Below are 12,322 nucleotides of genomic sequence, written 5' to 3'. Positions count from 1 at the left end.
TTTTTTAAAGCAGTATTAACGTTAGTCCCCTTTTTTGGCCACTTGGTGGCAGGAGGACAACCTGTAAAAACAACGTCGACATATTATCACCTTATTAAGTCATTATGTCAAAAGCTGTTGGCAAACAATTGCCCAGTTACCCATTCAGCAAACATCAAACAACTATCATTAATTTGGAGTCACGTTTCTGGACTCCTGATGAATGAAATTCCAGTATATACTCCCTTTGTTGCTCTGTTTTGGTCTTCACCAACTCCCGAGGGAAATATCTGGCTCTTACCTGCTAAACGCTCCAAATGTTCACCTGCTTGTCGGTGGCTTTGTCTATCTGCTGCTTGGTGCTGGGCAGGTAGCCAAAGTGGGTTTATCTGAGCCTTTTTTTTGCTGAATACAGCTGCCTGCTGTTTCTGGAAACAAGGTTGATGAGAGCAGTTAGAGTCAACTAAAACTGTAAAATTGCAGTCAAATCAAAACAATGAGCTGAAAGACACTAAAATACTCCATAGAGTTAAGGGGAACTGCAGAGTCTGGTAAATAATCCTGTCTGGGTTCATAGATACAACCAACCCCTTTCACATTACACAGTCATTTACTCCGTTGTTAGTAAAAGATTAGTGACCTGAGAAAAAGACCATAATGTCCTTTAAGGAAAAACACAAAGAAACAAAGAAGGAGATGAGACTATCTCTCAGGTATATTTTTTTATTTCATTTTTTCCATTGGAAAGTTGCTTTCCAGATGCCAGCATCCCTGAGAAAGTGTAAAATGCAAATCTTCTGGGCAGCCCTATCAATGAGCTGAAAAAAGCCAGCCAAAAGATATTCACATCTGCAAAACACAACCCTGCACAGCCACCTTTCTCTAGTTTAACCACAGACTGGCCAGTACCCTCCTCCAGTCACTGAGGTTGAGCCTTGTGCTTTGTGATGAGGAGATAGTGCCTCCCTATGCCTGGCAAACTTACTGCAGGGCATGTGCAGAGCTGAGATCTGTCCATGGTGGTACTTTGTGAGGAGTGATATGATTGTCTATCCCTTAACTCTAAAATCTGTGGATCACAGGAAAGGGAGAGCGCTTTGATGAACAGGCTTATTGGCATCATTTCAGCTTGAAACACGTAGGCGAGTAATTAAAAATAAAAATAAAATCAAAGGTTTGTAGGTATGGTTGCAAATAGCATTGAAACAAACTAATAAACATAAACTTTTAACTTAAATCTACTAATCCCCTATATTCCCTGTTTCATAAATATAATAATTTATATAATCTTTTTATGAGGTCTGTAGACAGAGAGCATTGCTACTGTTTTTACCGGCATTACAGTTACTCTGGAAGTCTGTGACAATCAGAACTTCTCATCCCATTCAGAATCATTCACGATGGCACATACTCCCAAATCCTACCAGTAAAAGCAATCACAATATTCAAAAGCCATTAGCTTGTTTGGCTAAGTGGCTGTTGAAGAATTTCCAAGGGATGGTTAGCAGCATGGCAAGCCATACCCCTTGCTATTCCCTCCTGTTAGCCCACAGTCTGCTGGACTCCTCACTATGCGGTCATCTCGAAGCAGCCCCTGCGGTGCGTCTGCATGTCTCTCACCCTGCGGATGGACTGGATCTGGGGGTGGTGAGCTCCCCACTCATTCCAGTGCTTGAAAGAGCCCATTTCAAACACATACTGGAACCCACGGTAGCCAGGGTACTGGTAGCCCACCCAGCTGTGAGGGGAAGTAGAGAGAAACAGATGTGAACCGAAAAGCTCAAGTTAGTTAGTTGACCAAGAGCTGTGTGCTCTTTTAATTTTCATTTTATTTAATAGATACTGTTATACACTTCCAAACGATCTCTCTTTAATGAAATGACACTTTAAAAAAGGTATCCTTTCTCATCTTAAGTCAGTTTCTTTTACCTCTAGGCCACCACAGCCTATAAAATCAACCCCAAAGAGAAAACTAAATGTACTTACGTTCCACCAGTGACCTGAATGCTGGCAACATGGTCCTGGAAACCGTAAGACCACAGGCTTGGAATATCCTCATCGCACACCTCCATCTTACGACCCTCGAAGTTTGTACTTTCAAACAGGCAAATCTTGTGGTCCTGGGGGTCCTGTGAGAAACAGACACCACTTTTCAATTAGGAACTGTCACCACTTTTCATGCAGATAGTGTGGGCGTTCTTGTTGGAGTAGCTTCTGGTTCACTCTCTGCCCTAGATTTTAGCCTATAAAGAGATTTAAAACAACAAAAGTCCAGTCAGGATCACCAAGGTTATGCATGAATGAATGAATGCGGTTATTGTTGTGTAGGATCTGTTACATTGGACTGGACTTACTTCACAATGCAATGTAATATCTGTTGTGTAATCTTGTTTTAGAGAGACCGAAACTATGGGGAAAAACACTGAATACTTTCTAATGTTAATAGTGTAAATGTTAAAATGTTAATAAAAGCTTTAATCCAAAAATACTAGCAGTGGAATGGGCCTATAAATACACATAACATATCACCACAACCATAAAAGCGCTTTCCTCTGTACCAATAAAAGATGGATGAAAGGATAGATGGATGTGAGGTGCAAATGGAGCTACACAACAGAAATAAAAAATCAGTTGCAGCAACAGACAGGAAGTGCAGTGCAAAAAAAAAAACAGGCTGGCCAGGTCAAGCTGACCCAACTCACCATTTTGATGGGCCTGACAGACATGAAGCGGTCACACCTGTAGCTGTTGGACCAGGTGTCCCAGCGGGGGTACTCTCCCTTCTCCAGTATGAACATCTCACCAGTCAGGTTCTGCTGCTCATAACCCAACCAGCTGGACAGATAGCCAGATAGACAGATAGATATTGTACTTGTTAAGGATAAGACATACAGTGTTGTAACGCATATTTTTGGATGGCAAGTTTGGTGACTTACGGTCCACTCTCTACTCTGATGGAGCCAACTCTTTCAAAACCCTTCTCACACAGGTTACGGCACTCTCCAGTCAGGTCCACCTTGCGGCCTTGGAAGTTCTCGTATTCATAGAGGTATATCTGAAAAGTAAAATGAGTTGAATGCATTTATGTCTGGAGTCAGTAATTTTTCAGTTCATAATTAGTTTTTGTAGCTTTTAGGATCAGTTGACTTAAAAAAATGACAACGGTACCTTGGTACTGCGCAGCCCTATGGCAGCGTGGCTGCCAATGCTGCCTTGAGCACCTGAGTGAGACATGATCAGATCTAGAGAGAGCAGAAGCACAACATCAGCCAGCCATTTTCAGAGATCAGCGTGGGGCTGAGTGTGCAGGTTATTACTGTTTCTTCACCGCTGGAATACAGCATGTGCTCCAATACACCAAGTGTGGTGTGTCAAATGGCAGTTGTTTGAGCACGAGGATTCCTCTTGTTGGTAAGAGTCACTAGAAGGGTGCTTCATTTGCCCAAGCTAACATTCATAATCATTCATCACCATCACAGCTGTCCCAAAACCCTCATGAACTGAAGTACCCCTTGATATTTAAATGTAATGAATGACAATATGTAGATATTTGCATCTTTAAAAGAGCCCAAATCAGCATTTTTAAAAGTTAAAAGGGAGCATTTTGGCTCTTGAATAGAAGTTTTAAAGCGACATGAAAAAAAAAGATTTTTAGATGTACTGTTATAATGTGATAGGTATACTTTGAAATTGGGCTTAATTTTTTTCCTGAAGGACAGTTTGACTGTGAAACCTGATGAAGGCTTTAAAGAGTTAACTAACAACAGGCTGAAAAGCAGTGTTTTACTGTCCTCTCTAGTTGCAAGTTTCAAGTCAATTTAACCTCAGACCACACCCAGCATCAGCGATGTTGCTCTGCTGCATGTGTAACCACGCCCGACAGTGATGTCATGGTGTACTGAGTACACTTCTACGTCACTGGAGCAAGGTGAGAAGTTAAACCACTGGAAGTCAGCAAAAACAAGATTTCCAGGGGATGTTAATTTGCTTTCTTTATGGTTAAAATCAGTTGTAAAAAATTGTCCACAATATTTTACCCTTCTAAAGTGTACCAAACATGAACCTCAAAGATGACTGTCTTCTCTTGCAAAATGGTAAGCCAATTTCTGCAATAATGCACATGCAAGCATTTGTAGCACAGTGTAGTTCTTTGAACATGATTGTGTTTCCAGGAAATTTGGTATTTCCTCTGTCCTAGCACTTCCCTTGACGTTTTGTCCTTTTCATGAGAGCAAGAATACTCAATAACCAGCCACAAAACAATTAATCTGTCCATACTTTCCACGGTAAGTTTTTTAAAGTATAAAGGATTAAACACATTCCCTCATCTTTCTCATCAATTTTGGCTCAGGAGAGCAGCTCTAAAACATAAAGTCATACCCTGCTGCATTTCATGTCAATATTCCATCTACTCAGTCAAAAGTCAAGGTTTAAGAGGAGTCAATCCTTGCTTGGTTCTTTGAGTCCAAAGTGTGAGTAGACAGAAAAACCAATATATTCCCCTTAAGATCCAATGATTTTCTAGCAGTTCTTAAAGAGTTAGAAGACCTTAGAGTGGAAACTTACAGTTACAATTGCAGGTTGAAACGGACCGACCTTTGGAGAAAGGGATGGACGCAGGCCTTGGCAGTGGGGATATATATATACATTCACATCCAAACCAAATCTATAGAGGCAGGATTCTGACTTCTCATTGGCTGTGAACTGTTTGTAGCATGGTGCGGGGTCAAAGGTCACGCTGCTTATCTGTGCACAAGTCATGCTGACTCGGCTGCCTGTTTTGTTGTCCAGCACCATTGTAGGGGACTGGGGTGAGTCACTGCCATCAGCAGAAAGTTTGCTTGCCTCTACACGCCACCCCCCGCTCTCCCCACACACACACACACACACACACACACACACACACACACACAAACACAGAAACATGCACAAACAGATGCAAGACACACACACACACACACACACACACACACACACACAAACAGACACACAGACACACACACACACACACACACACACACAGACACACACAGACACGCAGACACACACACATGCGCACGCACACACACACATACGCACACACACACACACACACACAACACACACACACACGCAGACACACACACACACACACACAGACACACACACACACACACACACACACGCAGACACACACACGCACACACACACAGACACACACACACACACACACACACACACACACACACGCAGACACAAACACGCGCACGCACACACACACAGACACACACGCAGACACAAACACACACACACACACACACACAAAGAGTTAATTTTGCAGCTACCTCTCTCACGGTGTGTTCCTCACTTTCTTTCTAAATTTTTTCCAGTTATTTCCTGCTTCCCTTCTGTTATGTTCTCCAGTTCTCTGTGGTCTGTTTTGTTTTTCACTTCCATATTCTCTCTATTTTTCTCTTGATCCTTGGTGCAGACGGTCCAAGCCTTTGAGCCCCGATGTGTAATGTGCTGACTGCAGGAACGGAATCCATCTCTCTATTGTTTAGACAGGACAGTGTCGGACACTCTTTTGCGCATTATAGGCTGTATCCGTACATACACATCTCACACATCCCCACTGAAACACTCATGTCAGGTGCATGAGTGCGTGTTTGCATGCACAGTGGCATGCACACACACCGACAGATTATTTTCCTGTTAAAACAGGTAATAATCATGTGACCAAAAACACACACATATATCAAATGCCTTTTCAGTTTTTTATAAGCAAAACAAAAGATTCAGATTTTTGTCTGACTGCTTTCTCCGTGTTCTAATAATTGATGTTACATGTAGGGTTTATGGATATTTGCCTGCGGTTCTCTCACACCTGTGGCAATATGATCTTTTAAATGCTTGCAGACAGATCTTATAAGAGTAATTTGATTTCCATCAAATGCAATTTTAATGATTTTAATGCAGCTGTTAGACAGTGGTGAAAGGTCTGTGGGCAAATATTCACACTATGAACCTTTAAAATGAATTATTAGAGCATACTAAAAGAACCCCATGGGAAATGTCATCTGTTGTTTTTGATAGTACAACCACAATCTCTATGAGACCATGACAACACATCTGACATTTGATCTATTCTAGATATTTTACAGAGACAATGCTCAGTTTCAGTTTAGAACACAGAAACATTATTGAGGGGCATTTCCAAAAGAGTGATGCTTTTATTGTGTGCACCCCTTCTTACGTCTACATTTTTGCAGTACATGCAGGCCTGCAGCATTTGTGTTGAAAAATGCAGCGCATTTCACTTTTTTGTGATGTGTTTATTTCTATCGCCAGGGTTTAGATTTGTGTCTGAACCTCTTGTATCTTGGTGTTATAGTTTTCTCTTCACCTTTGCAAACCATACTACATTTACAGCGGCACCAACATTGGTTTTTATATTAGTATTGCTGGCTTACAGCAAATACAATGTAGCCTGGCATAAAATGTCAGCATTTTACCTCTCATCATCATCTGCCTGGGTGTGACTGAACCATCAGTTTGCTTAGCCACATACAAACTAGAGCTATAGATGTTTACTTCTGTAACCGTCATACTTGCACATGTTGTTTGCTGAGCTGCAAAAAACTATCAGCACGTTTGCTGATATATATTCAATATATTTGAACTATATTCAAATAGTTTTGAATAAAATGTTACTCTTAAAAATTGGAGTCGGCTAACAAAGTAAAGGGAAGGGGATACTGCAGAAAATCTGTCAATCTAGCACCCATTACCCTTATCTTAAGCCTTTTGCATTCATTTATGTAAAACTCTACCGAAATGGTATTGTAATTGAAGAGACAATTTGAAAATTATCTCTTTTTTTGGAGCCTTGTATAGTACATTATTTTATAATCCCACTATGGAGGGCTCCTCATATCCTCATATAGAGTAATTCAAAAGTCCTTTAATCACAGGAAAATTATTTCACGTGTAAGAGATCAATGTTAATTTTATGAAAAGAAATACCAAAGTCATAACTAAACATTTTTACCTTATGTTCTGTGTGTGACGCTGTGTGAGTTCGAAGGATTGCACAGTTTCCTTCAAAACAAACTTCAAACAGGTTTACTGTTTCAGACAATACTTTATTCCTCACCACCCTGGAGCATTTAAGGTATTTGTAACTTTGTAATATGTGTAAAACAATGATATGATGTAGTTTTAGAGTTTTCGCTAAAGTTGCCATTAGTCGTGCGAAAGTCTACACTGCTCAGAAAGCTTGGTGAAATGCCTTGACTGGTTCAATTACCAGTTGTTTGACTGCCATAGAGAAAAATCTGTCTCTTGCCATGACCGTGTGTGTGCATGACTGAGCATGTGTGTACATAGGAGTGAGTGAAAAGGTGAAAGGACCACAGATGTGGGGTCAGTAGAGGTGGACATGAGATCGGAGACAGAGTAAAGCACAATGTGCAGAGAACTTAGTGAGTGATGATACAAACCCAGCTTGTTTCTTAGACACATTTGTCATTTTGAGTCAAGTGTCTTTATTGATCCAAAGAACCAAAATGTTCTTTCTGTTGCCTTCCTTTTCTGTTTTTTTGCTTTACACTTAAACAGTAAATGTTTTTCCTTTAGCACCAAACTCACTGGCAAGAATATCCACATCTGTGATGATCTGTTTCCTGGACCAGGCCATGCCAGGACTTGGTCCGGCCCAGTGGTCACGGACCATTTGGAACTTGTGCTTATCTGCACTGGGCACGGTGCCCTGCGTCCAGTCCCACTGTAACGAACTAAAGCCTAGCAGCTCAGCGCTGAACAATGACAGGACCAGCAATGTGCTGACTCCTGCCCTGACCCACAGGCCCAGCTGCTCCTCAGCACCAGCATGTATAAATAGGTCCGTTTACTCTGGGTTCAGGACAACGTTTCTGTGGAGCCCCCTGCGAGCACTGAACAGCAATTCTTTGGGGCCGGTCAGGTAAGCCCTCCATATCAATCTATTCAGCCTAAATTCAGCCTCCTGCAGACCTTTGTCACTTTACATTTTCGTGTCTTTTGTCTTTGTCGATTCTGCCGAGTCACATAAATGTATAGACTGAGGTCAGACATGCAAATGCTTGGACATAGTGACTATGCACTGGGAGAACGGATATGCACTGTGCCTGTACCAACAGCTGGCTCCATCAAGTGTGAGCATGTAGTCGGTTTCAAGAAAAGTCTCAGACCCAAACAGACGACATGCAATAGGTCGCGTGTTCTGTGATATAGTCAAGATTTTTTCTACTAATTAATTTGTGTGCTAATGCTGTAACATCAGGTGATACATTTTCAAATCTATTTCAAAAACAGGCACGCATTAAAAATATGAGAGTGACAATGTTAACTTTATTCTTATAACCTGCCTGATACATGGCAATGAATAATAAAACATTAGCTGAGAGACAAATTAGTTGGTGTGGAGGATGGGACAGGTTGTGTTGGAACTGTGTAATGTTTCCTTTCATTAGCCTTTCAACATTAACATCAGTATGATTCTCCCCGCTCTCTACTCTGAAGGTAAATCAGCATTGAGATACACAGTAGCATGGCTCTGAATAATCCCAACCCACTGGGACCATGGAAGGTGAGTCTTGTCACAGATGATTAACAAAAGCAGATTACAGTTTTTTGATATCATGCCCGGCCTGGTGCTGTCGATGATGTGTGTGACAGCGTGTGCATGCTACACGTATGCATTTGTGTCCTCTCCAGATCACAGTTTATGACCAGGAGAACTTCCAGGGGAAGCGTCTGGAGTTTACTTCAGCCTGCCAGAACATCATGGAGTGTGGTGTTGACAACATCCGCTCTCTGAAGGTGGAGTGTGGAGCGTAAGTCAAACAGAGAGCTCAGCAGAAGATTTTACACAGGAGAAAATTACCTGTAGTACAGATAAACCTCTCAGCACACTTTACTATCTGAAAATCATTTTACACGTGTCCCAATGATCCAAAAATGTTTTATACATGTGTGTGTATGTATGTGTGCTTGCTGGGGACAGCTGGGCAGGATATGAGCACACCAGTTTCTGTGGACAGCAGTTTGTGTTGGAGAGAGGAGAGTATCCTCACTGGGAGTCATGGAGCGGCAGCAATGCCTACCACATTGAGAGGATGATGTCCTTCCGCCCCATCTGCTCTGCTGTGAGTATCTGTCTCATTTCAACAGCTTCTGTTTCCCTCTATCTAACTTCTCATTTGTTTCCAGAAAAAATTCAGAGTTAAAAAAGCACTAAATTTAACCCATCAAATTGGCTCATTCGGCATTAGAACCCTGTTTTCTTGTGTGGCACGCCTGCAGAGTGACTTGTGCCAGCTGCTGGTTGCAGCTAAAGATAGACTGTAATGCTTTGTAACTTTGAAATTTTGTAAGGATTTATGACCATTTACATAGAAAGAAAAACGAGTAAAAAACACATTCTCCTTCAACATGGACAGAAAGTGAAACAGGTTCATGTCTGTTACTGGAAAAAAGGGTTACAAAAAGGGTTTGGGTTCAGTATAGTTAGACCACTTTGCAACTCCATCGTTGCCATCTCAATCCCGCTGCCCTCTACAGAACCAACACTGTAAAACAGTTGCTGTTCTTTGTGTCAACAACTCTGACTGGCTGTATCTTTACATGTATCACATGGTCACAGAACCACAAGGAGTCCAAGATGGTGCTGTTTGAGAAGGAGAACTTCATGGGACGCCAGTGGGAGATAAATGATGACTACCCCTCTCTGCAGGCCATGGGCTGGGGCAACAACGAGATTGGATCCATGCAGGTTCAGAGCGGCGCGTAAGTCTCTCCCTCTGCCCTCAGATGAATCACTCCTTACAGGCTTCAGACATGTGATTACTGACATAAATGAACAGGATAATTAATATAGCCTAAATCACCCATACAACACCATAATAGAAAGCTTGGTGTAAAATAGATAAAACACAGGACAGTGTTGCTGTTTAAATTTTCATTAACATGTTGTGTTGCAAAATGACTTTGCACACAGACACACACACACACACACACACACACACACACACACTGATGTGCTGCTTTCATACTGCTAACACTGCTATCTGCAGACAAGACATCTTACCTGACACCAAATCCTATCTCAACTTAAGATTCAGCATTTAATTATCTATTGCAGCTTAATTAATTACTGCCTTGTTTTTTTGTGATTATTTGTGTCTCAGTAATACACTTCTCTGGTTGCTCTTTATGTGTAATGTACATAAAACTGGGTAGTATTTTTATTTTTCAGCTTTTATATTGTACATAGGAGATGCTAATATTTGTCAGGTTAAAGTTAAAGTTAAAAGTTAAAGTTCATCCTATCTTATGTTACTAGACTACAGCACCCACCTGACTGAATAGAAATGCAGGAATCAACTTTTGATTTCATTAAAAGCCAATTTGTGACAATTTGTGATGAGGGCAATTTCCTGATTGTAATCACTTCCAACAAAACCAGAGGCATGACAGGTTTAAATGCATCCATTTAGAATGACTGACCTAACCTGAGTTTGTCTCTTCACCTCTCATATTTCACATTGTTTGAATGGAGCGAGTGACATGCTCACAGTGACAGTTTTGAAGAGGCCTATAGCATTAAACAGCTGCCTTCTTCTCGTATAGTTTTGAAGTAGCTTTAATCTAAGTGCATTTCGTATCGTTGGGGCTACATTTCCCTCTCTGTCTAAATCCAATATTAATCATTAAAACGCTGCTTTCCTCTCCTCCTCCGCCCCTCCCTCTCTCCTCCTCCAGCTGGGTGTGCTACCAGTTTCCAGGTTACCGTGGTTACCAGTACATCATGGAGTGTGATCGTCATGGCGGCGAGTACAAACATTACAGAGAGTGGGGCTCCCATGCTCAGTCCTTCCAGGTGCAGTCGCTGCGTCGAATCCAGCAATGAGACCTGCAGCCTCCTCTCCCAGCCTCTCGCTCTTTACCTCCTCCACCTCCTCCTCTTCCTCCTCCTCCCTTCACCCGATCATTCCAGCACCTTCTGGTGCTTTACCATCGAGATGTTTACAGCACTTTTGTTTTGTTCTGTTGCCAAATGAAATTAAAGGGAAATGATGGAAAAAAAATTAAGGAAAGAAAAATCAGCCACTGAAGAGAAGCTCCTGACTGATGCCCCGCTGAGGAGAGAAGAGGAGGAAATTGGAAGGCCTCGTGTGCGGCAGCAGGGTGGTGATGTCAATTCTGAGTCATTGCTCCTCACATTTGTGGGTAAACATGGTGCTACCAGTGATCAATGAAGAAGGAATGGGCAACTTAAAATAAACAGAAATACAAGAGTCTGCTGCTAACCTCCTTGGTGCTCAGTTGTGATTTATTTTAATTCTTTGCTTTTGGGAATTTTTATGTTGCAGTACATTTACACTAAGGCTTCTCCTTTAAGTCAAAAGATGCGTCAACTGACATGCGGGTTTATAGAAACCTTTACCCCTTGCTTCAGACCTTAAGCATAACAAGGATCTCACAAGTCCACATGAAGCCTTATGAAATAAAATATGCTTTTTGAGATATGAAAATAATGCACAAATACATATCACCAACCTGTAGTCAGTCCCACTAACTACAGGATGAACTTTACTGATCACATGCGCAACAGGTTTCGTGAGGATACCATCCTCTGGTATTGCTCTAACGGAGGATAAACACTTGAATCCTGAAATGAATGAGTAAAGTGTCATTTTCAAAATGCAAACAGGTTAGATGTGTTGCAGTTGCTCCACCCACTTAAACAATAAAAGCCACTGCAAACAAGGGACTAAGGTTTCCTGATAACATTTAACAGCATAACGTAGCAGCAACAATGAGGAACCCAAAATTGAAAATCATTTTCACTTAGATGCCTAATGTTTAAACTGAGTAAACAAAGCGCAATTAGTCAGCTGCCTCCCTAACTAATTCAGTAATCTTTAAACTGAACAAAATGAACTCCACAAGAAAGAGAAAATAAATATTAATAAATTACATTCACGAACAATCAAACAAAGAAATGGGTTTTGGTCTCTCATGACCTTAAAAGTACGACATAAAACCAGTACTTTCATGCCATTATTCTTAAACAAAAAAGGTGAAATAAAATGCTTCTCTTGTTCTGCAAAGACACAGAAAAAAAGAAGTTTAGTTTTTAAACAACTAACAGACTGTTCATATTAGGCATGGCCCACTTAACCTCTGAGGGGATCCCAGGGCACAGACAGCTTCATTTTTTTCCCAAGGCACCCAGAAACCAACCAGTACTCTAAATCTGGAATGATAAGTTTCACCAATTTGGATAACTGATTAACTTTTTAAGTCAATTTTTCAAGCT

The 12,322-nt window shown here is 41.3% G+C and overlaps 2 protein-coding genes across 2 annotated transcripts; one reads left to right on the top strand and one right to left on the bottom strand.

Annotated features, from left to right (window-relative positions):
- Positions 1-1,548: 1,548 nt before the first annotated feature.
- crybb1l3 (crystallin, beta B1, like 3) lies at positions 1,549-3,221 on the bottom strand. The gene is made up of 5 exons (XM_040130985.1): positions 3,148-3,221; positions 2,916-3,034; positions 2,682-2,814; positions 1,966-2,108; positions 1,549-1,717 (listed from the first exon to the last, which is right to left on the bottom strand). Exons 1-5 carry the CDS (start codon positions 3,211-3,213, stop codon positions 1,549-1,551), a joined length of 630 nt encoding a protein of 209 aa, XP_039986919.1. The 5' UTR covers positions 3,214-3,221.
- Positions 3,222-8,548: 5,327 nt separating this feature from the next.
- cryba1a (crystallin, beta A1a) lies at positions 8,549-11,012 on the top strand. The gene is made up of 5 exons (XM_040131071.1): positions 8,549-8,587; positions 8,716-8,834; positions 9,005-9,146; positions 9,644-9,786; positions 10,762-11,012. Exons 1-5 carry the CDS (start codon positions 8,549-8,551, stop codon positions 10,907-10,909), a joined length of 591 nt encoding a protein of 196 aa, XP_039987005.1. The 3' UTR covers positions 10,910-11,012.
- Positions 11,013-12,322: the final 1,310 nt, after the last annotated feature.

This window comes from Xiphias gladius, chromosome 7 (genome assembly GCF_016859285.1).
Source record: "Xiphias gladius isolate SHS-SW01 ecotype Sanya breed wild chromosome 7, ASM1685928v1, whole genome shotgun sequence".
In the NCBI taxonomy this organism is placed as follows: Eukaryota; Metazoa; Chordata; class Actinopteri; order Istiophoriformes; family Xiphiidae; genus Xiphias; species Xiphias gladius.
The sequence above is the reverse complement of the archived record's forward strand: the minus strand, read 5'-3'. Positions and strand labels throughout refer to the sequence as shown.

Bases quoted from the DNA above. Each gene is read 5' to 3' on its own strand.
- crybb1l3 (XM_040130985.1), bottom strand. From the start codon at position 3,213: ATGTCTCACTCAGGTGCTCAAGGCAGCATTGGCAGCCACGCTGCCATA. The intron at 2,815-2,915 runs GTAAGTCACCAA...CTATCTGTCCAG, and splicing joins ATCAGAGTAGAGAGTGGACC to CTGGTTGGGTTATGAGCAGC. The intron at 2,109-2,681 runs GTGAGTTGGGTC...TGTTTCTCACAG, and splicing joins CTGTCAGGCCCATCAAAATG to GACCCCCAGGACCACAAGAT.
- cryba1a (XM_040131071.1), top strand. From the start codon at position 8,549: ATGGCTCTGAATAATCCCAACCCACTGGGACCATGGAAG. The intron at 8,835-9,004 runs GTAAGTCAAACA...TGCTGGGGACAG, and splicing joins CTGAAGGTGGAGTGTGGAGC to CTGGGCAGGATATGAGCACA. The intron at 9,147-9,643 runs GTGAGTATCTGT...ACATGGTCACAG, and splicing joins TCCGCCCCATCTGCTCTGCT to AACCACAAGGAGTCCAAGAT.